Below are 26,889 nucleotides of genomic sequence, written 5' to 3' on the forward strand. Positions count from 1 at the left end.
ACAGTCTCATCCCTGAACTTGGGTGGACTTTAGCTCCGCCCTTCCACGTCACTCGCCCGTCCCTACCCCTCCCCCGAGCGTGGCTGGACTTTGGCTCCGTCCCCTACGCGCTTCCCGCCCGCCTTGCTCCCACCCCTCCTTCCTCTACATTGGGTAGGACTAGCAGTTTGCCCCAACCCTCTGCGCTTCCGTCCCTGCCCGCTCTTCCTCCTCCGCGCAAGGATTTAGTAATCCGCCAACCACACCCTCAACCCAATTTAAATTAACTTCCGGCCTAACCCCTGGGCGCTCCTTCCCTTCCCAACTTCCGGTTCATCCCACGAGTGCTCGCCCTCGTGGCGGAGCTCGACTCTGTCCTGGCCTGCCCTGTTACTTGGAAAATTGTTGAGGCCCCGCGGCCTGGCGTACCCAACTCGAGCCATCCCCCAATCCAGCTGGCCCACCGAGGGTCGCCGGCGAGGGCCCTCCACTGGGCGGCCCGGGCTTCGCCTGCTATTCGAGATGGCCGGCCAAGATGGCCGCCACTTGGGCTAGGTCGGGCGGGCACGCCGCAGGGGTGGCTGGGAGTTGTAGTCCAGGCTGACGCGCTGACGCATTTCGCCGCAGGCGGACGGTAGCCATTGCGCGCCGCGCGCTGGGTGAGTGTGGCGCGAAATCTCCCGTCGGGGCTGTGCGGAACGGTCCCAGAGCCACTCTTCGGGGTGTGCAGCCTCAGTCCATTACCAGCCAAGCTCAGCAGCCGGAGGCCGGCCTTGCCTGCCGTCTTCCCGCCGCGGGGCCGGAAGGAGCGGTGTGGCTGGGGACTCGGGGCCCTGAGGAAAGCAAACTCTGCAGGCGTGGGGTCAGGGCGGCCCGACCCGCTCCGAGCGGTGTGCGGATTGGGAAAGGGAGTAACTCCCTTTTGGGTGGGAAGATATGAGGAGGGTCTCCTCTCGACTAGGGGAAACGGGTCCTCTAGGTGTCGGGAGTAGGTGGAGACGACCCTTTCAGGGCCTTTTTCTAGGTTGGGGTTATCATTTCACGTTGATAGGACTGCTACTGGGCAAAGGAGGGGCCACCCCTCTGCGTAGCCCTCACACCCCTTCTACCTCCCAAATTCGACCTTCTCAGAACTGCCCACTCCCACGAGATACGTCGAGAAGGAAGGTATGGCCTCCGGGCTTCCGACGGCCTGGCTCCGTGTGAGTAGAGTTTCTGAGTCTACCCCTGGATCTGGGTGTGGGGGCGGCCGGATGGTAGTGGGATGCCACCTTCCCTGAAGTAATGTCAGGCCGCAGAGCATCTTGGGGAGGGTTGAGAGACTGGCCGGGAATGAGACGCTGCTGAACGGATGAACCGAAGGTTGCTTAGCTTTCCCAGAAAAATGTTAGAGTACAGGCTGGGGTCTGGGGGATTCTGATTCATCCTTTCTATTGTGGGTAGGCACGAGTAGGTTTAAACAGGGATTAGACTCAACATTTTTATTTCAGTAGTACTTTGGCGTCTAAGCTGGAGGGGATTAAGGGAAAACAGGATGGATCCTTGACCCGTGAAGGAAGTATAGAAGCAGTACAGGCAGTGGGTGGGGGCTGAAGGCTTGGGTGTGATGATTCCGTTCTCAGGATTCCCTGCTAGGGGATATAGACGCTAATTGCAGTATCCCCGAGTTAATGAAAAATGGAGAGGTCCAGAGAAAGAAGAGCCCTCTCTGAACTCTCATGCTGTCCTCCTTGCCGTGACCTGAACAGGGTCAAGTTTGCCTTTGCTCAGTTTAATACAATTGCAGGAACACTTGAGCCACCTGGAATGCATGCAGGTCACCTTGTAGACTGTGCCCTCACGTGCTGGGTCAGCCTTCCCCCTCATGTCAGTGTAGGTGACGACACACCGTGGCTGAACAGAAACCTGTGGGTTTTAGGAACCAGTGGCCTTTGAAGATGTGACCCTCGGTTTTACTTCAGAGGAATGGGGACTGCTGGACCTCGAACAGAAGTCCCTGTACAGGGAGGTGATGCTGGAGAACTACAGGAACCTGGTCTCAGTGGGTAAGGATGGTCTCCGTGTCAATAAAGATATGCGCTTTGCAGCACGAATGTGGTGCCTCTGAAGTGTGTGTCTGCTTGGGCTCAGGTTGCAGGGAGGAGCGTGCAGTTGTCATGGCCCTGGGGCCTGAGGGAGGCTTTAATTTGTACTTGCAGGGAAAGGGCAACTTCACATATGACTTCTGAAGCCACCTAGTCTGTCCCTCAGAGGTTTTGAACACTAGGGAGGAAGGTCTGTCAGGGATGTAGCTGACTGTAGTAGATGCTCATTCATGTAACAGAAATTCCATAGGATGTGGGGTCAAGTGTTCCAGAAGTTCAGGAGTATCACTGGAGACTGATTGCTTCCATTTCTTTGTGGTGTGAACTTTTCCACTCTTAGGTTAGTGACTGCATGGCTGTGGCATCCAGCATCATGTTCATATTCAGGGCAGAAAGAAGTGGAGGGGGCAGCCCTGACTAGTTCTCTTTTTCCACTTCCATATTTAGCAAGGGAGAAAAAAGCCTTAAGGTCCCCAGCTGACATATTTTCTTTGTATCTTGCCAGCCAGAACTGGGTCCCATTGCTTCTTTTAGTGGCAAGGGAGTCCAGGAAGGCACGTAGCTAAAAAAGGGAATGGATTGGGTTATCATCACCACGGTAGACCCGGAGTCATGCCCTTGGAGGGAAGAATTCAGGGACAGCATATGCCGCAGCACAAACGCATTTTCTCCTGAACACAGACCCCCAAGCCCTGTCTCTTTTCCCTTGGGCAGAACATCAGCTTTCCAAGCCAGATGTGGTATCTCAGTTAGAGGAGGAGGAAGCGCTCTGGTCGGTGGAGAGAGGAATTCCTCAAGACACCTTTTCAGGTGAGAACCAGGCTCACAGAGTCCTGGTAGGGAATGGGCTGACGGGTTAGTCAGGGACTAGTGTCTGAGAAAAGGAGATGGACAGGAGAAAACCCAGATGGGGTTGTATGAGGAGTAGCTACAGACAAGCTGAATCAAACTGTTTTCCTCTGGTCTCAAGGGTCAGGGGTGTCCGACTTGGTTGAACATGAACTTGTTGCCAGTGGCAGCTTGGCCCTGGGGCTCCATCTGTTCTACTGTTCTTTCATGTAATCACCAGTAACTGGTGTGTCTTTCCAGACTTTTTCTTTATAGATCTTTGCAGGTATGTTTATGACTTGGGGGTGTTATACTATATACAAACAGGCCTGTTTTAATCATTTTAACATACTGTGATCCACATTTGATTTTTTCCTCTTGATAAAATCTTTCAAGTTGTTGGCAGAAAACTTCGTTGCATACATCTTTTTGCACTTTCAAGCTTTTTTGTGTGTGTGATTTTTTTTTGTAGGTAGGATTTGTGAGATAGAACTTCAGAATCAACCAAATAGAAGCTAAAAATCTGGTAGCAACAGATTGCTGTCTAAAATCCTTTAAAATACATGGAGCTTCTCAGTTACGTGAGAGATTTTCCTGTTCATTGCCAGAAATTTAGAGTGATCTTAAGGTTTTCAGATTTGATAGTATGTTGAGTTTAGTTCACATTTCCCTCATGAAGTTGTTGTTGTTGTTGTTTTTTTAAAGATTTATTTATTTATTTATTTGACAGAGATCACAAGCAGGCAGAGAGGCAGGCAGAGAGAGAGGGGGAAGCAGGCTCCCCACCAAGCAGAGAGCCCGATGTGGGGCTTGATTCCAGGACCCAAAGACAGAGGCTTAACCCACTGAGCCACCCAGGAGCCCCATCCGTCATGAAGTATTTTTACAAGTTTACAGACCATTTATATTTTTTCTTTTGTGAGTTATATACCTTACTTCCCCTTTTTTTTTCTGTTGATTTTTGGTTTTTTTGGGTGCAATATTTTGTTGGGAACTCTTGATTATGGGTCTTAGTAATACAAATATCCCAGACAAACATTTATCACTACCTTTAAATTTAAATTTAGTCGCCATAAAGAAGTTTTATGATTCAGGTATTTTTCCTTTCAAATCTGTTTTTATTCCTATTCATAACACAGAAAGGAAGATATTATAAATACTTTCTTATGTTTCAGTATTGGTTTTTGTTTATGGCTGCACTTACATGGAGTTTCTTTATGTATAAGGCATGGAACGTAAGTTCTGTCAGCATATTTTCTGACCAGATTCTTCCACTTACCAGAAACACTTTCATTATCATACACGTAACTTCCCACAGTCCTCATGGGGTGCAGGCCTCCGTCTTGGTCCCTTCTGTGTCCTTCATCTCGGTCTGAGTAAACAACTTTTTTGCTGTATGGTTGGTAGTTTTATAACAAACTTGGATAAATGGGAGCTCCTCTCATTTAAAAAAAAATTCTTTGTTGTTCTCAACCGCATGGTTTACCATATGAACACTTAGCATCAGCTTGTCAGGGATTCTTTGAGAAAATCCTGTTAGAATGATTGGATTTAGAATTCCTTGAGGCAGAATTGGTCTGTCTAGTCAAGATTTGACACAAGTAGGGCGCCTGAGTGTCTCATTTGGTTAAACGACTGCCTTTGGCTTGGGTCATGATCCCAGAGTCCTGGGATCGAGTCCTGCATGGGGCTCCCAGCTCTGTGGGGAGTCTGCTTCTCCCTCTAACTGTCTCCTCTCTCATGATTTCTCTCTCTCTCTCTCTCTCAAATAAATAAATGAAAAATCTTAAAAAAAAAAAAAGATTTGACACAAGTATATAAAGAGATCTGCTCTCCTCACTGTGCTATGTCAAGCCTTCTGAGTGCTGTTGGGCTTTCTTTGTGGTTGCGGTCGATCTGCTCATATTAGTCTTTGCAATGTCACTTAGTTGACCAGATGAACCTGGCATGCTGCTAACTTCTATTACTAGTTGCCTTACTAGTTTCTTACTGATTTTCTCAGTTCAGTCATTTTATCAGCAAGTATAAAGAAAGAGGCGACTGTATTAGTGGTTTTTTTTGTTTGTTTGTTTGTTTTACTTCTTTTGCCCAATTACATAATGACATTCATCACAGCTGGTACTTCTAAAACACTGAAGCTGAGAGGGTGAAGAGTGAATGTCTGACCTAAATAAGAAAGTTTCTCACCTTTGATGAGCATGTGCTAGACTCTGCTTTAATTTAAATCAGTTATATCTGGGTAAAGAAATCGTCATTTAGTCCTTTCTGATAAATTATAGCAGTAGCCCCAGTTTTCCCTCATAGCCTTCCAAGGTAATCATAGTGATTATCTCTTTTGAACAGTTAACACAGTGACCTAATAAAAATAGAAGTACCTTTGTTGTAACATGATGCTGGCATCCACTGACACATCAGTATTCATAAATTAGGTGGGGGAGGTGGCTGGATTTCTTTCTTGTGGTTTTTCTTTTAAATTCTTTTTTTTTTTTAAGATTTTATTTATTTATTTATTTGACAGACAGAGATCACAAGTAGCCAGAGAGGCAGGTAGAAAGAGAGAGAGGAGGAAGCAGGCTATCCGCGGAGCGGACAGCCCGATGCGGGGCTCGATCCCAGGACCCTGGGATCATGGACTGAGCCGAAGGCAGAGGCTTTAACCCACTGAGCCACCCAGGTGCCCCCCTTTTTTTTCTTTTAAAGATTTTATTTTATTTATTTGACAGAAATCACAAGTAGACGGAGAGGCAGGCTGAGAGAGAGAGAGGGAACAGGCTCCCTGCTGAGCAGAGCCCAATGCGGGACTCGATCCCAGGACCCTGAGATCATGACCTGAGCCGAAGGCAGCGGCTTAACCCACTGAGCCACCCAGGCACCCTGTTGTGGTTTTTCTTAGTCAGCTTTTATATTGGGATGTGCTGACTTTATAAAGAAAACTTGGGATGCTCTCCCTTCCCTTTGTTCTGTGTGTTCTAATGCAAGTGATATTGGAACTACCTGCTTCTAGCTGTATTCACCTATGAAATCTGCACCTGATCCCCATCTTTGGTGATGATTTTCCACTTGCTACAACACAGACTGGCATCTGTTGTGACTTTCTGCCCTTCCTTTCCTGGACTAGTTTGATGGCTCAGCATTAGTGTTTTTTTCTTTTCCATAATCAGAGTCATTCCTTTTATTCCCTATGAATTCCAGCCATTAGCACAGGTCACTAGACTATACCTCACGTGGAAGGTTCCCAGCAACACAGGCACTTTGTATCCACCCACTGAGGTGTCTTTCCTAGTTGTTCCCCTTGCTCTGGCCTTCCACAGCCCCTTCCTCGGTGGTGGCACTGCTTGTGGCAGGTCTGTGTCTCATCCTCCCTGGAGCTCAAGTCCTGTGTTGGCAAACCTTCCAGCTTTGCATTTCTGGATGATCTAGTAGTTCCTCTAACCTCGCTGCCTGAGGGATTTGGGGCACATCTTGGGAGGACTGGCTTAAAAGGTGACAGGAGATTCTGAGGTGATATCCCAGAGCAAGAGACTATGTGCAGGGAGGCTTACCAGGACACTTTATTACAGACTGTGCCTGAGGTAATAGGTGTTTTCTGCTTTGTCACAGAGTCCTTTGCTTGTTGTTTTCCCTCCACTGCCTGTCCTGGTTACACCTCACAAATACTTGTGGAAGTTCTCTTGGGTCTTACATAGTACACTAACCACTTTGGTAGGGAACCAGAGATAACATAAGCCTTGCCATGCTGGACTTTGTAGTCTGATGGATTATGGCCTCTACAAACAAGTTCCCCAGATACAACTCTGAACAGATAAGTAGTGGAAGGACTGAGAAGAAAAAGAATGTGATGTGGGGGTCATTGGGAATTACGCTAGAGGAAGTGGTTGTGGGGGCACTGCAGGAGTGAAATTTTAAGCCAGTTCCCAAAGAAGAAGAAGTCTGCAGACATGTGAGTGGTGGTAAAGAGAGCTTTCAGATACAGAGACCGTATCTGGGGTGACCATGAGAATGGCGTAAGCTTGGCACACTCAGGAAACAGCCACTGAGTGGGCTGGGAGGAGGTAGCTGAGGTACACTGACAAACAAGCTAGGTTTGGCAATGCACACAGGGCTTCCACTGTGAGTAGAGTTTTGATTGTTATCAGGCAGGTGTGTGATGTGGCTTTTCAAGCACGCTTCAGGTGGTTATGAAGATGGAACTATAGCAGGGCACAGATGAAAGCAGGCCGGGGAGCTGTGGTAGGTAGCATCTAGGGAAGAGGTGATGACTCCTGGCCTGAGAATAACAGAGGGGCTGGGGAGAAGCCTGCATGGCCTTCTCCCAGTTCATAAGTGGATTCACTGGAGCCAGGTGAGTAGTGGCCAAAGGAAAGGAAGCTGCCAAGAATCCTTCAGAGGTGAAAGCTTCAGGGATTTCCTACTACTATTTGTAATGTATGCATTTACCATATACACTCTTTGTATGTATCATCATCTAACTTAAAAAGGAGAAAAATTATTCTTCCTGAATATTTGGTTTTAGTCAGTGACATGAGGAAATCTGGTAAAGGCATAAACTTCTGAAGGGTAGAAATAAAGGTTTGGTTTAGTCTTCTCTTTGTTGAAGTAATTTTAAAGAGACTTACATGAATGGTACAAAGAACTCCCCTACAGCGTTCACCTAGATTCAAGTTTGTGGAACTGTCCTATGTCCTGGCTCCTTCTGTTAATGAAGTGTGAATAAGAAGGGACTTGGAGACCTCCAAGTAGAGGTTTGTGAAGCCAGTGGAATGCCCTTCTCTGGACTTCAGAAGGAGTCGTGGCGAGGCATAAAGTCTTGGGAATCATAGGTGTTTGGAATGGCATGCTTTATTTACTGTAAGATGAGACCATCATCTCCAGCAGTGGTCTCTGCCATCACTGGTGTAGTGGTACCTCTTCCAATGCAGGGAACGGGGTTTAAGTGGAAAGCTCAGCCTTTCTGATACAACTCATTTTGTGTGGCTCTGCAGCTCTCCATGACAGCAAAAATGCCAGCACAGACACTGGCTGAAGTAGAAGGGACACTGAGTAATAAGTGCTTAAGACATGGCATTCTTTTTTTTTTTTTTTTTTTAAGATTTTATTTATTTATTTGACAGACAGAGATCACACGTAGGCAGGGGGGGGGGGAAGCAGGCTCCCCGCCGAGCAGAGAGCCCAATTTGGGGCTCGATCCCAGAACCCTAGGATCATGACCCAAGCTAAAGGCAGAAGCTTTAACCCACTGAGCCACCCATGCGCCCCTACATGACATTCATCTTTAAGAAGGCACTGATTGGGGAAGATGTTGTGAATATAAGGAATGTGGACCACACTTTGATGGCACTCAGGTATTTAGCCATCACTCTATCCTTTCAAGAAAGTATTGCCACATGTGTGTTTTGGCTGGAAAATGATATAACCTGGATTTAATCTGTTGGAAAGTAGATCTTTAGGAAAGCAATGGAGTAAAGACACTGAATCATGACCTTCAGGTTTTACAACCTTCGGATTACAGCTTGCAGGACATTTAATTCTTTGGACCTGTCAAGGAATGAAGCAGGAGAGATGAACCCTACAAATATGAATGTAGCAACACATAATTATTGTGAGCTTTAGCAAAAAAAAAATAATTTCTACAAGGAGATTATTTTTGGGGAGGATGAGAAGGAATCCTTTTCTATCTTTTCACCCTTTGTGTAGCCTGAGAGGACTCAAACTATAAAGCAAATGTGTAGTGGGTGTAGGAAATCAGTTGTTTTACACAAAGGATAATCCATTTAAGAATAAGAGTACGTAAATGTGTTTAGTGTGAGAAAGGCTGTTTTCATGTCAGCCTAAGGAAAGGCTCACATGGGAGACTAATGTGCAAAGTCCTTGAATGGAGGAAATTCTTGAGTTTTTTGATGTGAGAATTCAGGGAAGAAAGCCCAGGAATATTATCATAGCGGGAAAGGCTTCCGGCCTAGTTCACTTTGGTCTGACTTGAGAAAGTTCACACTGGAAAAAATAAAAACACAAAAACCCAGTTGTATCAAATGTGGTAAAGTTCTCACGCCAAATAATTACCTCCGAGAACTCCAAAGCCAAGGGAATGTGACTGCTGTGGTAAGATTTCGTGCACAGCTCTCTTACTCAACATCATAGCAGTCATACTGGAAAACACCTGAGAATGCAATAAGCAGTGTTAGGAAGGCTTCAGAGGCACTGAACCCACTGGCAAGAAGTCCTTCAGTAGGAGTCCTCATTGTACTCAGCATCAGAGGACTCATATGAAAGCAGACCCTCAATGTAATCTGTGCAGGCAAATCATAAACCATAGTTCCCACTGTATTTGACAGAGTAGCAACAACAAAACAAAAAACGTATACTGGAGAAAACCACATTAAAGAATAAAAAAGAGGGGAACCTGGGTGGCTCAGTGGGTTAAGCCGCTGCCTTCGGCTCAGGTCATGATCTCAGGGTCCTGGAAACGAGTCCCGCATCAGGCTCCCTGCCTGGCAGGGAGCCTGCTTCCCTCTCTCTCTGCCTGCCTGCCTCTCTGTCTACTGTGATCTCTGTCAAATAAATAAATAAAATTTAAAAAAAAAAAGAATAAAAATGAAATATCTTATTCTATTTTTATATCAGATAAGCATGCAGTAGGCAAACTCTAAATAAAACTTTGGTCACGTAAGTATACAGATACAACAAAACAGATCTTGTCTTTCCTATCTTGTTCTGTTATCTGACCTGAACGTCTAGAACAAATATTAAACAACATGAGGGGAGTCTTTTAGTTTCCCATGTATGTTCCTAGTTGCTAAGACAGTGACAGTCTCTAGCTCAGGAAACTTGGGAGAAGGAATGGAACAAGAGGATGTCTTCAAATCAGAGATTTTTTTTTTTTTTAAGACTTTTATTTATTCGACAGAGATCACAGGTAGGCAGAGAGGGAGGCAGAGAGAGAGGAGGAAGCAGGCTCCCTGCTGAGCAGAGACTTGATCCCAGGACCCTGGGATCATGACCTGAGCCGAAGGCAGAGGCTTTAACCCACTGAGCCACCCAGGCGCCCCCAACTCGGAGATTTTGAAGACAATGCCAGGCTGTGAGACAGGAGGGTGGGTAATGATATAGGGAAATCTTGAAGTACATAATACCGTTAAGAACTCTGACAGGCTCACATCCTAGGGAGTGGGCCAAGAGTTTAGAATCTTGAGGGACTATCAGAACATTTTTGGCAAGAATTCAGCCTGGCAGAGTGTGGTCATATACTGTGCAACTGTTACTCAAGAAAACATTCTCTGTCACCTTCCATATATTTGCTCTTTTGGACCCATGTAATCTTGATCCTTTTATCTTGAAACTGCTTTGCCTGGAGTCCAGATGTAATTCCTGGGATAATTTTAAGGCCCGAAAATGCCTTTTAATTGATAAGAAAGACAATAGGGGCACCTGGCTGGCTCAGAAGGAGGAACATGTAACTCAATCTCAGGGGTCTTGAGTTCAAGCTCCACAATGGGTATAGAGATTGCTTTAAAAAAAAAAAAAAAGAAGAAGAAGAAGGAAAAAAAATGAACTATGAAGCATTTGACTCCAGAAGTCCAAAGGAAGGAGGAAAGATAAATATGGTTCAAATACGTGAATCAGAAATGGAGAAGAAAAAAAAGGAACCCAAGCTAATTTTCTGGGAGGGTAAAATGCAAAAACCAACTGATAAAATAGAGGATAAATAAAAGGCAATTTAAAAACCTGCAGGGGAAAAAAATAAAATAAAAACCTGCAGGGAAACCGCAGTACACACATTCAGCAATATGTATAGTTTTCAGTGTAATACTTTGTACAGCTGTAACAAAGTGAGCCAGGTCTGTGTACTGATGTGAAAGTCTCCAAGATATATGTGTTTCTTAAATATATAGTTTAAGATGTATAAAGTACATAGATGCACGTGATATCAATGTCTTTAAGAAAATACACAAAAACAATTGTGTCACTTGGTTATCACTGAATATAGAAGCTGGTAGGCTGTGATGGCTTCCTGAGAAGAAACTGGTTGGGAGGGTAACGTTGCATTTTAAGAAATGTTGCCCATAACCATGCTGATAAATCGAAAATTGCTGTCTCCTTCCTGCTGTATTACTAGTCCCTGACACGGTATAGGTGCCCAGTAATCGTTGAGGGTAGGGATGAACAAACAATAAAATGCAGAGATATCTGGAAAAGTGTAAGGTTGTCAAAATTGGTCACAGGAAAAATACCAAAGTTAACTTTATTAGAACAAAGTGGCCAGCTGCCTGTTACTGACTTGGGCAGTGAGTATTTCCCTACCTCTTGTTAAAAGACAATTTCCATGAACATGAGCAGTTCAGTGACAGAACAGGTTGGAATGTTGACCGATTCCACAAAGTATACTTAGCACTGTTCTCACTAAAGCATAGAGTAAGAAAAATATTAAAAAGGAAATATTTGTAATTCAGCGATGACTTGGAAAAAAATGAATCCTCTGAAATAGTTTTTAAAGAGTTAATCAGTGTGACAAATTATAAAATAATAGACTAATAGCCTTGGCTTATACCAGGAGTAGCCAACTTAAAAGATTTTAATAGGTTTTTGAAATGGGATCTAGGAATAAATTATTTAAGAAATGATTTGGAACTGATAAGGAATAAAGTATTAAGGCATTTCTATTTGAAAAATTTTAAGTGGGATATAGAATAAGTGGAAGCAATGACTTTTTTTTAATCATTAGTTTCAGAGGTAGAATGCAGTGACTTCTTTTTGAGGACTTAACAAAGGCTAGAAGTGTATGAAGTCCCTTTCTTAAATCCTACCATTATTCCAGCCAGCAGCCTCTAGAGAAGTGTTGATGGAGCCATCCTACCAGTGGAAGCAGAAATGCAAGTCTGTCCTGGCTGGTCTGGGAAGAAGCAGGAATGTAAACCAGGTGTCATCTTACCTGATGGCCTGCATTCCTATCCTGCTCAGGCTCTAAAGTAGAAGGGAACTTTGTAGCAACAGCAATCATCTCGTAATAATTTACAGGTGGGATCCAATTAAAATGCTAGTGAGAGGGGCGCCTGGGTGGCTCAGTGGGTTAAGCCGCTGCCTTCGGCTCCGGTCATGATCTCAGGGTCCTGGGATCGAGTCCTGCATCGGGCTCTCTGCTCAGCAGGGAGCCTGCTTCCTTCTCTTTCTCTCTCTCTGCCTGCCTCTCAGTGTACTTGTAATTTCTCTCTGTCAAATAAATAAATAAAAAATCTTAAAAAAAAAATGCTAGTGAGATTTCCTGTATTTTGATAAAAATATGGGAAAATCAGACAGCTAAAACACTCAAATCACTCTTTGAAGCTGTGTTGCGTCAGTAAATACTGCTTGAGCGCCTGTCAAAATGCCTTAAGTGTTGCGCAGGGTAGTAAGGCCCCTGTCTCCTTGGGTCTGCATTCCAGAGGAGGGGCTAGCATGTGGCTGATTACATGTGAACAGAATACAGTGAACTTGAGCAGTTCAGTTCCTCAGTCACACTGGCCATCTTTCAGATGGTCACTGGTCACCTGCTGCTAAAGACTACTGTGCTGGATAGTGTATCAAGAACATTTTTTGTTTTTTAAGATTTTATTTATTTGACAGAGATCATAAGTAGGCAGAGAGGCAGGCAGAGAGAGAGAGAGAGGATGGGAAGCAGGCTCCCCGCTGAGCAGAGAGCCCGATGCGGGGCTCCATCCCAGGACCTGGGGATCATGACTTGAACTGAAGGCAGACGCTTAATGACTGAAACACCCAGGCACCCAGTCTATTTTCTGATTCTGCATCTTGAAACGATCCCAAACACCAACACAGACTTAATATTTTTTTTTTAAGATTTTATTTATTTATTTGACAGGCAGAGATCACAAGAGGCAGAGAGGCAGGCAGAGAGAGAGGAGGAAGCAGGTTCCCCAATGAGCAGAGAGCCCAATGAGGGGCTCGATCCCAGGACCCGGGGATCATGAACTGAGCCAAAGACAGGGGCTTTTTTATTTATTTTTTTTTTTTAAGATTTTATTTATTTATTTGACAGATCACAAGTAGGCAGAGAGGCAGGCAGAGAGAGAGGAGGAAGCAGGCCCCCTGCTGAGCAGAGAGCCTGATGCGGGGCTAGATCCCAGGACCCTGAGATCACAACCTGAGCTGAAGGCAGAGGCTTAATGCACTGAGCCACCCAGGCACCCCTATCAAGAACACTTCTTAAAGAGCTGCATTGGGCAGTGCTGTAGAGAAGGTAGAGAGTGAGTGATAATGAAGCAGATACTTCAAACTGGCAGTCAGTGCCCTGAAGAAAAATGAAACTGTGGAATATGCTGGAGGGAAATGGCATGGGTAGGCAGAACTACTTCAGAACTGAGCAGGAAGACTGTTCTAAGGAGGTGATACTTGAGTTAAAAACTGGAAGAGGGGGGCACCTGGGTGGCTCAGTGGGTTGGGTCGCTGCCTTCGGCTCATCATGGTCTCGGGGTCCTGGGATCGAGTCCCGCATCGGGCTCTCTGCTCAGCGGGGAGCCTGATTCCCTTTCTTTCTGCCTGCCTCTCCATCTACTTGTGATTTCTCTCTGTCAAATAAATAAAATCTTTAAAAAAAAAAAAAAAACCTGGAAGAGGTGCCAAGTGAAGATGTCAGAAAGACTACGAGGCAGGGATAAGGGCAGTACAAATACCTATAGACAAGGCATACTTTGGCACGTTGTGAGAAGCACCCTTTGCTGTAAAGGACATAAAATAAAGGGTTTGGATCCCAGCTGCTATGTTCCCAGTTGTGGCCTGGGCAGGGCTCCTAGGCGCTCCCAGCATGAATTTCCCCTTGTATGAAGGACGGAAGTTTTTGTTTTTTGTTTTTTAAAGATTTTATTTATTTATTCGACAGAGAGAGATCACAAGTAGGCATAGAGGCAGGCAGAGAGAGAGAGAGGAGGAAGCAGGCTCCCTGCTGAGCAGAGAGCCCGATGTGGGACTCGATCCCAGGACCCCGAGATCATGACCTGAGCCGAAGGCAGCGGCTTAACCCACTGAGCCACCCAGGCGCCCAAAGGATGGAAGTTATTGCTTACGGGATTATGGTATGTAAAGCCCAGGTCTTGGAGACCTTCATGTAACAGTAATTATTGTTACTCAAAGACTTTGATGTAAAGAAGATCATCAACACCTTTGGCAGGTCCTCTGGGCCTGGCTTTAGGGTTTTGAAGGCACAAGACCCAGTTGACATCCTCAGCAGTCCAGTGGAGTAGACAAACTTAGGTGATGGCATTGGGTGCCCAGCAGAGCTGAAGAGTGAATGATGGGGAGAGGAGGAGAAAGGATGAGGAGCAGGGGACATTCTGGACAAGGAGGAAAAGGAACAGGGGAGCGCACAGAGATGAGGGGCGCTGAGAGAAGCACTCTTCCTGACCCTGACCCCCAGCAAGAGTGTGAAAAGTCACTATTAGTAACTGTTAGATTTGTGGACTGGTAGCCTTAGGATACCAGATTATTCATGAACTCTTGAGCACTGAGGGAGAGCTGGCTTACCACGGAAGGGAAGCAGCAGAGACAACATGGGAGAAGAAAAGTAAGGACGAAGAAAACAGCAGCTCCCATCAGCCTTTCCTACATACTATACCTAATCACTTGTGTCTCTAATAAATTAAAAAGGATTAAACACCTTGCCTAAAGGCTTGGGAATTTGTAAACAACTCACTTAATAGATAGTTGCAAATGAGGGGACTAAATTACTCAAATGCCCAGCCCAGATCATTTAGCTGGGGGACTGGAAACCAGTTCTTGGAGTTGAAGTTGATAGACTGTTTTGTGTAGCCCCACGCAGACAAGCGGGTCAGTGATTCCCAGTATGCCCCAGTGAGTTGAAGATCCAATTCTAGCTCTGCCGGCTGGTAAACTTAAGAGGTTTCACTTTGTGAAGTGGGATGAAAACTTCCTGGCACAGACAGTGGTTGAGGGACGTCTAAAGGATGAGATTCAGAGGACTACAGTGCCTAGAATGATGCATACCCACCAGCCTCTAGGCTTGAGGCCCGTCTCATTCACTGTGTAGCACCCAGTCGGTGCTCTACGATTACCCTGCAAAATGTGCTGTCCTGAAGCACGGCTACAGCCGGGAGAGCCAGGCTGCAGATGCACTGAGCTCTCAGCACCACAAGGATCAGCACAGTTCCCAACGTACAAACCTACAGGCTCTAAAACTTAAAACGGTAAGAGTTAAACATTTTTGAATGAGCATTAAGTTCAAGATCTGGAGAAATTGCCCTGGTTCCTCCAAGGATAAGAGGAGGAACAAAATACATGATCAGGATTAGATAAACCGGGGCATGAAGTGAAATAAAAACCTACAGTTAATTTAAAGAGAGAAAGTACTAAATAATGCCTGTGATTAACCAAGGAGTAAAACCGAGTTTTAGAAGTTAGAAGGCTGGGAAGCATTGTGAAGAATGAAGTTTTGTTTTGGTTTTGCTCAAGTTTAATGCACGATTATTGCTCAAAATGGTACTCGTGGCCCAGCAAGGAGCCGCTAGGGAGCGCTACCTCCCCTCGCGCCCCAATATCTCTATCAGGGGCACTTTGAAGGTCCAGGGCTGCTGGGAATTCGGGAACTTGCCGTCCCTGGCTTCCTGAGTTACTCTAGGGAAATTTCAGGCTCTTAAGAGCTCTAACTGAAAGGGAGGGAATACGTGAACTCTGCCTTCAAATCGGGAATTGGGGCTGGGGTAGTGAGCCAACAGAAGTCCTGAGCACAGGAAGGTAATTAAACGCCAGACACAACGCAGGTGTAAACGAGTTGGAAAGGAAAGCCCCCCGGTAAAATTAATACAAAAGTTTAGGGGAAGGGGTCGGAAAAGGGATATAAGCCTAGGAAAGGATGTGGATGTGGCTGTGGCTGTTGCCAAGATTAAAAGCACGGACCAGGACGGGTTTTGCAACCTCAAGCGCCCAAAGGCCCGTCCCGGGCGGCGGGCGCGGCCCCACCCATCGCGAGCGACTCTTGACCCCGCGCTGACTCACTTCTTGGATAGCGCGCCAGCAGTCTCCAGCAACAGGTTTGTGAAACCGGTAAACGAGGAACCCACAGGCGAACCAAGACTTGTAATCAGGAATTTGGAGTTGGGGGATGGGAAGCTCTACGGGAACGGGAAGGATTTCGAGTCGGGGGCACGAAGATGGACTAGGAGTCCGGGTGCGTCGCTGCCTTAAGGGGAAGCGACTGCGCTCTACCACATTTGCCCCAAGGGGAAAAAATGCGCAAACCAGCAAGGAGGGTGTGGAAGTTCCAGCTGCGCCCGCGCCGCCCCAGGGCGCGCCCGCCGTCACGGGGGGTCGTAGGAGGTCATGGGAGGGACAGAGCGGAAGAGGCCGCAGCCCCAAGGAGCCGCCGCCGGGGCAGGGCCTGGGCCGGGCCCAGAACCTCAACATGGCGGCACCGGAGGTCTATGTCGCGGAGGCCCCTGGGAGCTGTAGTGCGCCCTTGTCGGGCGAGTGACGCACTTCTGGGCTGAGCCGGAAGTTGCGGCCTGCGGTCTTCCGGACCGGGGATGGGGCGTGGCTGTGCTGACTTGGTGTCACCGCGTTTACCGCGGGGAGCGGGAGGGAGGCTGCTTCAGTCTCCCGAAAGCGAGCGGAAACGTGTGCTTGTGGCTGCAGCCTCCGCCGGAGCGTCTTTCACGCCAATGGGGAAGCCCAGCCGTCCAGCGCTGCTTGAAAAGCTGCTTGATGGCGGATTTGATCTGCAGGTGCTAGCAGTGGGCGGGGAACTGGCGGCGCTTGGGCAGGCCGCCGCTGTTCGCGTCTTTAACGAGTCGGTGGTTCTTTCTCTTTTTCTTTTTCAATAACACAGCTGCAGTGACGCCATACCAGTAGCTTCCTGCTTTTTTTTTTTTTTTTTTTCCCGTGGCAGCAGCTTTTCTGCGCTGGAAGAGTCACACTAAAATAACGCTTGCACGTGAATCCACAGTTTCTTGAGCCCTGTTTTAACACCGCCTGTTTTCCAGTTCTGCTCCGTCGTGTGCCCTTGCTCAGCGATGTGTTGTGCAAGAAGGACCCCCCAGGTGAGGGTGGGCAGAGGCTGCCTTTTGGGAGCCCGCTGCGAAGGAAGCAGGGACTGGGGAGAGTTACAGCGAGAAAGGAAGGTTTTCCCTGGAGGTTACTGACTTGGATGGGCATGAGGAGACACTGGCAGTCGTGACACAGGCCCTGGTAGTCTGGGCTTGTTGACACGGGTTCCAGTGTCAAGAGTTTTACGGTCTTAAGTGGTCTCGCTCTGAATACTCCTTTTCTTCGTGTCTTTTTTTTTTTTTCTTCTTCAAGATTTTATTTATTTGACAGAGATCACAAGTAGGCGGAGAGGCAGGCAGCGGGCGGTGGGGTTGAGAGGCAGGAAGCAGGCTCCCCGCTGTGCAGAGAGCCCGATGTAGGGCTCAATCCAAGGACTCTGGGATCATGACCTGAGCGGAAGGCAGAGGCTTAACCCGCTGAGCCACCCAGGCGCTCCTCTTGTTGTCTTTACATCTGTGTTTGTCTTCAGAAAGCTCCTGGACCACCAGTAGATTTATCTGATGAAAGTCCCCCAGCCTTCCCCTGGGCATTTGTTGCTAAGGCTTTGAATCCACTTTGTTCCAGGTAGAGTTGTGCTAATCAGGTGTATTGAAAACAGCAAGGGTGAGAGAGTACTTTTTTTTCTAGACATCAGCCCTGCCATTTCTGTGTTTATAGAATCATAAATCTAATGAAAGTAAACTATAATCCGTGGTTAAATTTTTTCTATAAACTTTTTTTCTTAAAGCTTTTAAGTCCTTTAGTCAATTAGCATTTCTTTCTGGGAGTCTAGAGAGCTTTCTTATTTCCTATTGGCTCGTGTTTTCTCCTTAGCATCATAGGGCCATGTTGGAGTTCTGTTCAGTGTTCAGCAGATGCTCTTGGGAACTCTGTGCCAAGACACAGAGCCGCTGACTTTCCCAGTCATCTTGGCCCCCATGGAGGCAGGATCAGATTCTGTTCCCTGTGCATGGCTGCAGACTTATACAGCATCACAGGTCTCTTAATCTTTCTTGCCTCTTCGTTTTTTCCCCCACTCTGTATTGGAATATAATTTATATACCATGAAGTTCACCTTTTGATAGTGTATGTTTAGTGATTTTCGTTATATTCACAGGGTTGTGTAGCCATCACTGCAATCTAATTTCTTTCTTTTTTTTTTTTTTAAAGATTTTATTTATTTATTTGTCAGAGAGACAGCGAGCGAGAGCGAGCATAGGCAGACAGAGTGGAAGGCAGAGTCAGAGGGAGAAGCAGGCTCCCTGCGGAGCAAGGAGCCCCATGTGGGACTCGATCCCAGGATGCTGGGATCATGACCTGAGCGGAAGGCAGCTGCTTAACCAACTGAGCCACCCAGGCGTCCCTGCAATCTAATTTCAAAACCTTTTCCTCATCCTCCAAAAAAATCATTTTTATTAGGCAACACTCCCCAACTGCCTCAATTCCCTATTTCCTGGGAACCACTAATCTATTTTGTGTCTGTGTTGGTTTCTTCTGGACATTTCATGTAAATGCAGTCATACCATAGGTAGCCTTTGGTGTTTGACTTCTTGCACTCAGCATAATGTTGTCAGGTTTCAGCCGTACTGTAGCCTGTGTCAGTACTTTATTCCTTTTTACTGCAAAATAATATTCCATTGTGTGGGTATACCAAATTTGGTTTATCCATTCTTCATTTGGTGGATATTTTGAGTTGTTTCTGGTTTCGGCTCTTATGAATAGTGCTGCTGTGAACATTCCTCTGCAAGTGTTGGTATTGACCTCTTTTCATTTCTCTGGAAGGTATACCTAGGAGAATTCCTGGGTCATAACATAAGTCTGTTTAACTTTTTGAGGAGCTCACAGGCTGTTTTGCAAAATGGTGCAGCATTCTGTGTTCCCACCAATAGCGATTTCTCCACATCGTCACCAACAGTTGTTACCATTCATCTCTGATAATAGCCTTCCTTGTGAGTGTGAGGTAGTATCTCACAGTGGTTTGGATTTACATTTTTCTGGTGGCAGATAATGTTGATGTGCTTGTTGGCCATCTGTCTGGCTGTGCTTTTTTGACTCACAGAGTATCCTACAGCTCCACTGGACCCTCAGTTGGATCCTCTTCCTGCTTGGAATCCCCTGATGAAGATTGAAGTCGTTGAAGTCCTCACACTGAACCAAGAGGTAGCTCGACCCCGAAACGCCCAGATCCGGGCCCTCTATGCCGAAGATGAGGGCCTGAGCTCAGATGTGCTCGGGGAGCCCACTCAACAGCTAGGCAAGCAGCCAGCTGACCCTGAGGCCGCGCGCCAGAGGTTCCGGGGCTTTTGCTTTGAGGAGGTGGCGGGGCCCCGAGAGGCCCTGGCCCGGCTGCGTGAGCTGTGCCGCCAGTGGCTGCAGCCCGAGGTGCACTCCAAGGAGCAGATGCTGGAGCTGCTGGTGCTGGAGCAGTTCCTGGGCTCACTGCCCAGGAAGCTCCGGATGTGGGTGGAGTCGCAGCACCCAGAGGACTGCCAGGAGGCAGTGTCCCTGGTGGAGGATGTAACCTGGATGTCTGAGGAGGAAAGTAAGTGCAATGGAGGGGTAGAGAGAGACACTCCTGTGGGGGCATACTGGAGGATGGGGAGAGGAGGAACTCAGGCTTCCTGGGAGAGCTTGGGGAAAGGTCGTGCTGTTTCCATTTAGGCCAAGGGCATCTGCTTCCCGAACATGTTTCTGAGTCAGAGTTTTAGATGCTTCCTGGCTGAAGTACCTACCATAGTTTCTAGGTCATAGAATCTGAGAATGGCCTTATCCCTGGACCTCTCTGTGGAAATGGAGAGTCTCAGGCTGCACCTCACAGCTACCGAAACCTTTGGGTAGGCTCTGGGACTACACTCTAACCAGCCGTCCCGAGGCTTCTGAGAGAAGCTTACAGTTAAAGCCTTCATTTTCGTCCTTTTGGGATCTTTTCTGTACTACAAGCTAATAGAAAATATTATTTTAATCACATAGGTATACTCCCAGAATGCACTTTTTTTTTAAGATTTTATTTTCTTAGGTAATTTTTGCACCCCATGTGAGGTTTGAACTTACAGCCCCAGATCAAGAGTGACATGCTCTACCAACTGAGCCAGCCAGACGCCCTCCCAGAGTGCCTTCTGATGTCATGCGCTCAGTGGGGGCTATGGATAAAGTGGTGACCAAGACAGACAGGACTCAGACTCATGAGTTCAGTAAGCCTTAGGTCCAGCAGGACTGATGGGAATTTGACAAATATGCATGTGACAAATACGGGGTTGAGAAGAACTCAAGGGTGCCTGCAGAGCTCCAGGAGGCAAACTGCTGTAGCCAACATCTAGTGTGGAGTGGAACTCAGAAGTGGGCAGGAAGGGGCACCTGGGTGGCTCAGTTGGTTAACTGGCTGACTGTTGATTTCAGCTAAGGTAGAGAGATTGAGCCCCAGGGCAGGCTCCATGCTCAGCAGGGAGTCTGCTTCTTTCCCTCTCAAGCTCCCCTTTATCCCTCCCCCAATTATCTCTCTCCCAAATAAGTAAATCTTTTTTTTTTTTAAGATTTTATTTATTTGTTTGACAGACAGAGATCACAAGTAGGCAGAGAAGCAGGCAGAGCGAGGAGGAAGCAGGCTCCCTACTGAGCAGAGAGCCCTTTGTGGGGCTCGATCCCAGGACCCTGGGATCATGACCTGAGCCGAAGGCAGAGGCTTTAACCCACTGAGCCACCCAGGCGCCCCCAAAATAAATAAATCTTTAAGAAAAAAAAAGAAAAAGAAAAAAAGAAGTGGGCAGGATGTGCCAGGCAGGGAGCATCACCTGTGAAGGGCCAAAATAGGAGCAGTAACAGTATAATCCAAAATTAGAGAGAAATTGGGAAGGTCTTTAGTAGAAGGGAACAGGGGCAGGGCTGGCAGGCCCCTTGAAGAAATTTTTTATGTTGTCCTAAAGCAATGAGAAGTGTCACTCTAAAGCAGTGGGAACCAATCCATGAACCCTCCCTAGAGACATGTGGCATGGTGTGACTGCATTTTAAAGACCGACCAGGTAGCAGCTTGCTCTGGATGGTGGACAGAGAAGAAGGTCAAAATGAGAAGCAGATTGGCCACCCAGAGCTATCACTGTGCCCTTCACGCAGTGTGGTGCCTAGGGCAGGAGTGACAATGGTGGGGAGAGGAGATGGGAGTACATGTGTAGGGTGCATTTGGGGGTGAGATGCCATGAAACTTGATTTCTGTCCGGCTGAGTTCCATGGAACACGGACGCTGAATATATAACCTCACACACTGAGAGTGATTTTTCAGATGCCATTGATTAAACCGAGGGTCTTGAGACGGGGAGATTATCCTGGATTACTTAGGTGGACTCAAATGCAATCACAAGGGTACCTACAGAGAAGTAGTCATGAATTAAGGGTGGAGAAGACATATGACCCCTGAAGTGAGGTGACACGAGAAAGGGCCAGAAGCCAAGTATTTTAGGTGGCCTCCAGAAACTGGAAAGGTGAGGAATACATTTTCCCACAGAGCTTCCAAAAGGAAGGTAGCCCTGCCAACACCTTGATTTTAGCCCAATGAGGCTGGTGTCAGACTTCTGATCTATATAATCACAAGAAAGCAAATTCATACTATTTTTAGCCACTGTTGTGGCCATTTGTTATAGCAGCAACAGGAAACTGATAGGGATGCCGAGGAGATAGTTGTAGAGCTCACGAGATGAAAGCGAGTCTGTCATAGGTTGCACACCTTGGGATGAAGTCAGTTTATATCATAGAGGACGGGGCAGAGAGGGCTTACAGATAATTCTAAAAATCCTGCATTTGTGATCAGCAAGTTAGTTGGGACTCTCAATTGTGATTGCCAAGGGAGGAGAATTTACTGAAAAAGTCCCAGGGTGATCTGCTAGCTTCAGGCATGGCTGGACCCAGGGCCTCCTGTAGTGTCCTCAGGACTCATCTCTCCTCTGTCATACTTCTCCTGGCCTCTGTCAGTTTCACTCACAGGCAAGCTATCTCCATGTGGGACCTCCCCACACAGAATTTCTCTTTCCTAAGTGTTAACAAAAGCCTCTTTGGCTCTGATTGTCTAGCTGTGGGCCCTGTATTCATCCACGATCCAATCGCTTTGGCCAGAAGGAAGCAACAGCCTGGTGTGCAAGCTTGTGTCACTTAAGTGTTCCCCTTGATGGGGGGGGTGAGGTCATTATAGAAGCACATGGACCAGCTGGGGACAGATGAAGAGTCAGGCATGAAGGAGCTGTGGTTGAAAGGGGGCCGTAAGGCCAATTAGAGCTGTTTTCTAAGGTAGAGGAAACTTGATAGAATTCTCATCAAGATGGGTATGTGTTATGAGAATAAATCTAGTCTTGGGAGTTAGAGGCCAGAAATGGGGTCTTTGTTCTGAGGACAGGTGTGAGGCCAGCTGCCGACGCTAATGGAGAGAAGAGGCAGCTGCCTTGGAGTTGGGACTGGGTCCAGAACAGTGTCTGGTGAGGGAAGGAGTGAGATCAGGGGTCTCAGCAGTGGGGACACCAGTGCTCTATAGTCATATGGGGTGATGCATCCTGAACGATCCAGATGTGGGGATTTGGGCACGGGCTGTGAAGAGGAGCCAGCATGGGGACCTGAGCTGGCGAGGAGAAGGTGGGCACAGATGTCCCTGACAGCAGCAGCAACAAGATACACGTGTGCTGGCCCCATGGGTCCCAGAAAGAGAAATGGCTGTCACTGTCCTGTCCTGGAAGTAGCACCACACCTGGCTGATCACCTGTGCTGATGTCTCCTCCCAGCATTACCCGGCCAGGACACCACCTGCTCTCTCCAGACCACGGCTCCTGAGGAAGAGGAGGAGGAGCAAGTGACTACGTGGCCAGCAATTGAACCACCTGAGGTGAGTGAGGAGTGCCACCCCTTCCTTCTCTGGTCAGAACATCTCCTGTGAGATGACCTCCCCTTCCACCTCTCATCTCCCACCATTCAGGCCTTTCAGAGTTTCTGATTGTGAAGGGCTGGACTGCCTTGCTGCGACCATGGAGACCAAGAAAGGGCACAGTGACTAGAAGTCAAAAAATTTGGAGGCAAGAGGGAAGGGCCAAGTATTTAAAGACACTTAGGAGCTCCAGGTAGGGGCTTGTGGACCATGTCTGGATCTGGGTGAGAACAAGAGAGCTCTTGTCCTTCAGAAATGCATATGTAGGGCGCCTGGGTGGCTCAGTGGGTTAAGCTGCTGCCTTCGGCTCAGGTCATGATCTCAGGGTCCTGGGATCGAGTCCCGCGTCGGGCTCTCTGCTCAGAAGGGAGCCTGCTTCCCTCTCTCTCTCTCTGCCTGCCTCTCCATCTACTTGTGATTTCTCTCTGTCAAATAAATGAATAAAATCTTTAAAAAAAAAAAAAAAAAAAAAAAAAGAAAGAAATGCATATGTAGGTATTTATGACAGAAAAAATTGTCTTGGATTTGCTTCAAAAATATCCCAGAGCCAGGACATAGGTGAAACAGCATTGTCCCTGTCTTGCTAACTACTGAGGCTCAGAGAGTACGACTGAATGATGGTGTGTGTGTGACATTGGTCAGCACTCTTTCTGATGCAGGTGGCTCACAGCTGGCTCAAGCATAAGGTAAACTTACTGGCTCTCACATAACGAGTGGTCTTGAGTAGGCTTCAGGCAAGGCTGTATCCAGGGGCTTCCTGGTGTTGAGAGAGGGGTATGTCTGTCTAGTCCTGGTCTAATGGTTCTGCTTTCTCCCATTCCTTCTCAAGCAGACTCTGCCCCTCATGGGCAGAAGACATCCCACATATAGGCCCAGTGCCATGGGGAGGCCTCTTCCTGCTGGAGTTCTTACCAGCTCCCCAGAAGGACTGACCTCAGTGTAGCCTCTGGTTACCCACCCTCAAGCAGCCCTAGTCCACAAAGGCAGTTCCTCCACATGTCGGGGGTTGGGGGTATGGCTAGTCGGGGGGTTTGTCTCAGGGGCAGCCTTCTGTAGGGAGTTGCTGGGAAATGGTGAGCTGCACCCAGGGGTGGGTAGAGTGGAAGCAGTTTGCTTATAGCACCTGTAGCTCTTAGCGAAGCAGGGATTCTGCCTCCAGCCTGGACCCCACACTCTGATTTTGTGAGAATTTTGTGAGAAGGGACTTACTGGGCCTCTTATGGCCCAAGTCAGCATTTCTGTGCAAACAGGGGTGCCCTCTACTCAGCAGACTGTTGGGAGGCACCAGTCATCCTTCCTTCTGTCCTTGTCAATGACCCTACCGCTTAGCAGACACAGAATGTGGCATTGCAGGAACCAGTGACCTTCCTGGATGTGGCTGTGGACTTCAGCAAGGAAGAGTGGGGGCTGCTGGACCCGACACAGAGGACTGAGTACCATGATGTGATGTTGGAAACCTTTGGACACCTGGTCTCTTTGGGTAAGGTTCTGCCCGTGCTGGCCACTCCAGCCTTCCAGGACTGGGAGCACCAGAAGCCCTGGGCTGGGGCTCTTGCCTTCTCTGGACCTAGTGTGAGAACTGGGTATGCCCCGGAGAGTTCCGTGCACCATCTGTGCCTTCAGCTGGCCCTGTGGACCTGGAGGGGTGGACACTGTGTGGGCAGCAGCAGCCTCAGATCCAGTGAAGGACTGACTTGCTGCCTACCTTGAAGGCATAAGAAGAGTCAGAGAGCCAGGAGAGTGTTCCCAGTTCCAGCCCCGGCCCCGGCCCCAGCCGCCGAGCTCATGTTCCTCCCTTTGCTCCTTCATGCTCTTCAGAGTCCCCCCAGGCTGTAGGACTGTTCTTGGGGGGGGAAAGCAGCTTTTGAATACTTAGCTATGTCATAACTCCTAGCCCATTTAGCACTTTCTCTCTACCGTATCCATACCTTTTGGGTTCTTTTAGGGTGGGAGACTACACTGGAAAGTAAAGAGTTAACTCCGAAGTCTGATACTCCTGAGAAAGAACCAGCCCATGACCTGAAACTGGAAGAATTCTCAAGGGATGACACCTGGTCCCCTATGTCAAGAGATGTCTCACAGGGTGAGGCCCAGGAAGTCTTAGACGCAGCACTGAAGCGGGTAGGGCCAATTCGGGAAGAAACCCTCCCTCAGAAAAGCTCCTCGTTGCGGGTGAACACTGGCCTTGGCACAAGCCATATTTCACTCCAGAAAACTCTCCCTAGAAAACGCTTGCGTAAGTGTGGCTCACGGGTTAAGAAGGTGACACGTAGTCCAGGTGTAAAAATTCATCAGAAGGACCGCAAAGGGGAAAAAGCCAGAGAAAACAGTGGTTGTGGGAGAGCCTTCAGCCGGAGCGCTCAGCAGATCACATTCACAAGAATCCACAAAGGGAGCCAAGTCTGCCGATGCAGCGAATGTGGCAAAACGTTCCGGAACCCAAGATATTTCTCTGTACATAAAAAAATCCACACAGGAGAGAAGCCGTATGTGTGTCAAGACTGCGGGAAGGCATTTGTTCAGAGCTCCTCCCTCACACAGCATCAGAGAATCCACACTGGAGAGAGGCCGTTTGAGTGTCCAGAGTGCGGGCGGACCTTCAATGACCGCTCGGCCATCTCCCAGCACCTGCGGACTCACACCGGAGCCAAGCCCTACCAGTGTCAGGACTGCGGTAAAGCCTTCCGCCAGAGCTCCCATCTCATCAGGCACCAGAGGACGCACACTGGGGAGCGCCCCTACACGTGCAACAAATGCGGAAAGGCTTTCACCCAGAGCTCACACCTCATCGGGCATCAGAAGACACACAGTAGGGTAAGATGCAAGAAGAAACAGCCTGCCTCACAGCCGTCCAGCTGAGCCAGGCGAAGATATCGCCTCTTCAGCCTGACCCTGCCACGTAACACAAACGGGCCTGAACCGAATATGAAAGCAGCACTGAGTGATGATCTCAAAAGCAAAGGACAACCAAGGAGACCGCCCTGCACAGGAGTAAAAAAGAAAACTGGTGGGGGAGTTGTTGCTAATGAATATAGGTTGGGAAAACATTTTTCACTCACTTGATTTGCTGGTCCAATTTGGTCATTAAAAATGATAACAGTAAAACTCGAAAATGCTTATAATGTAAGTTTAAAAAGCCAGGTACCAAAAAGTCTGTGCACTGATACTTTATTTGTGGTAAAGTATTTATCCATATGGACAAGGCCTAAAAGAGAACAAGGATAAATAAACTGTATATTTCTGTGATAGAATCTGTGTGTTTTCCTCACCTATTAAATATCTTTTCATTAATAATTTCATATTTATAGTAAGCAGCACGAAAACAAAACATTGTCAGACCAGTTCTAGAAGACTCTGCAAGGCTGCAGTGCCTCTGGCCCAAGATTCCAGATGAGGTAAGATGAGTGGATCATTCTGATCCTTAGAACATCATCAACATGCAGGGAATGTTAGGTTAAGGGAATGGGAGCCTTGAACAACCACTGGAGGCCTAGAGGGAAGGAAACCCCAGGCCAGTGTGGGAACTCCCCGGGAATGTTCATTCACTTCACACATCCACTTTTCCCACAGGACTCCTTCAAGGGAAGGAGTTACCCTTACTGGATGCTCATCACCAAGTTAAGGAAACTGGCAGCATTAGGGCACGTGTTTGATGCCCACATTTCATGTTTTACCTGAAAGGACAGATTAAAAGCCTTTCTCTAGGTCACACAGCCTGTAACCTGCAGTCCATCCCACTCCTTGCTCTACAACTCCACCTCTGCTCTCTTGAGTTGTGCATAATATTTCAATACATGTTTAAAATTCTGGGTCAGATACTGAACTTGTGCTCACCAGACATTGGCTGAATGCTGCTAGGCACACCTCTGGAGAGCATGTCAACCCATGCTAACAAGGATGAGGCACAGTCATGCCTTCTGGAATGAGAGTACCTCACTCCTTTCTCTACAGGAATGAACAGACCCTGGAGAGAGACCAGAAAGAGCCAGGAGGCCAGGTGCCTGGAGACTGGTGATGGCACGCCCCCTGTCCTATTGCCCTTCATGCATCAGGCACTGCGCTCAGGGCTGCTATATCACA

General features: G+C 47.6%; 1 protein-coding gene across 2 annotated transcripts; it reads left to right on the top strand.

The window, feature by feature from the left end:
• The first annotated feature begins 534 nt into the window (after positions 1-534).
• Positions 535-26,060, top strand: ZNF274 (zinc finger protein 274). Of its 2 annotated transcripts, XM_059381910.1 has the most exons (8): positions 542-638; positions 1,111-1,181; positions 1,898-2,024; positions 2,778-2,873; positions 18,973-19,455; positions 22,670-22,770; positions 24,163-24,289; positions 24,755-26,060. In XM_059381910.1, exons 2-8 carry the CDS (start codon positions 1,149-1,151, stop codon positions 25,666-25,668), a joined length of 1,881 nt encoding a protein of 626 aa, XP_059237893.1. In that variant the 5' UTR covers positions 542-638; positions 1,111-1,148; the 3' UTR covers positions 25,669-26,060. The 2 variants fall into 2 exon arrangements, with proteins under 2 accessions (XP_059237894.1, XP_059237893.1); XM_059381911.1 differs by lacking the exons at positions 24,163-24,289; positions 24,755-26,060 and adding an exon at positions 22,861-24,156 and having other exon boundaries at positions 535-638.
• Positions 26,061-26,889: the final 829 nt, after the last annotated feature.

Source organism: Mustela nigripes, chromosome 17 (genome assembly GCF_022355385.1).
Source record: "Mustela nigripes isolate SB6536 chromosome 17, MUSNIG.SB6536, whole genome shotgun sequence".
Taxonomy (NCBI): domain Eukaryota; kingdom Metazoa; phylum Chordata; class Mammalia; order Carnivora; family Mustelidae; genus Mustela; species Mustela nigripes.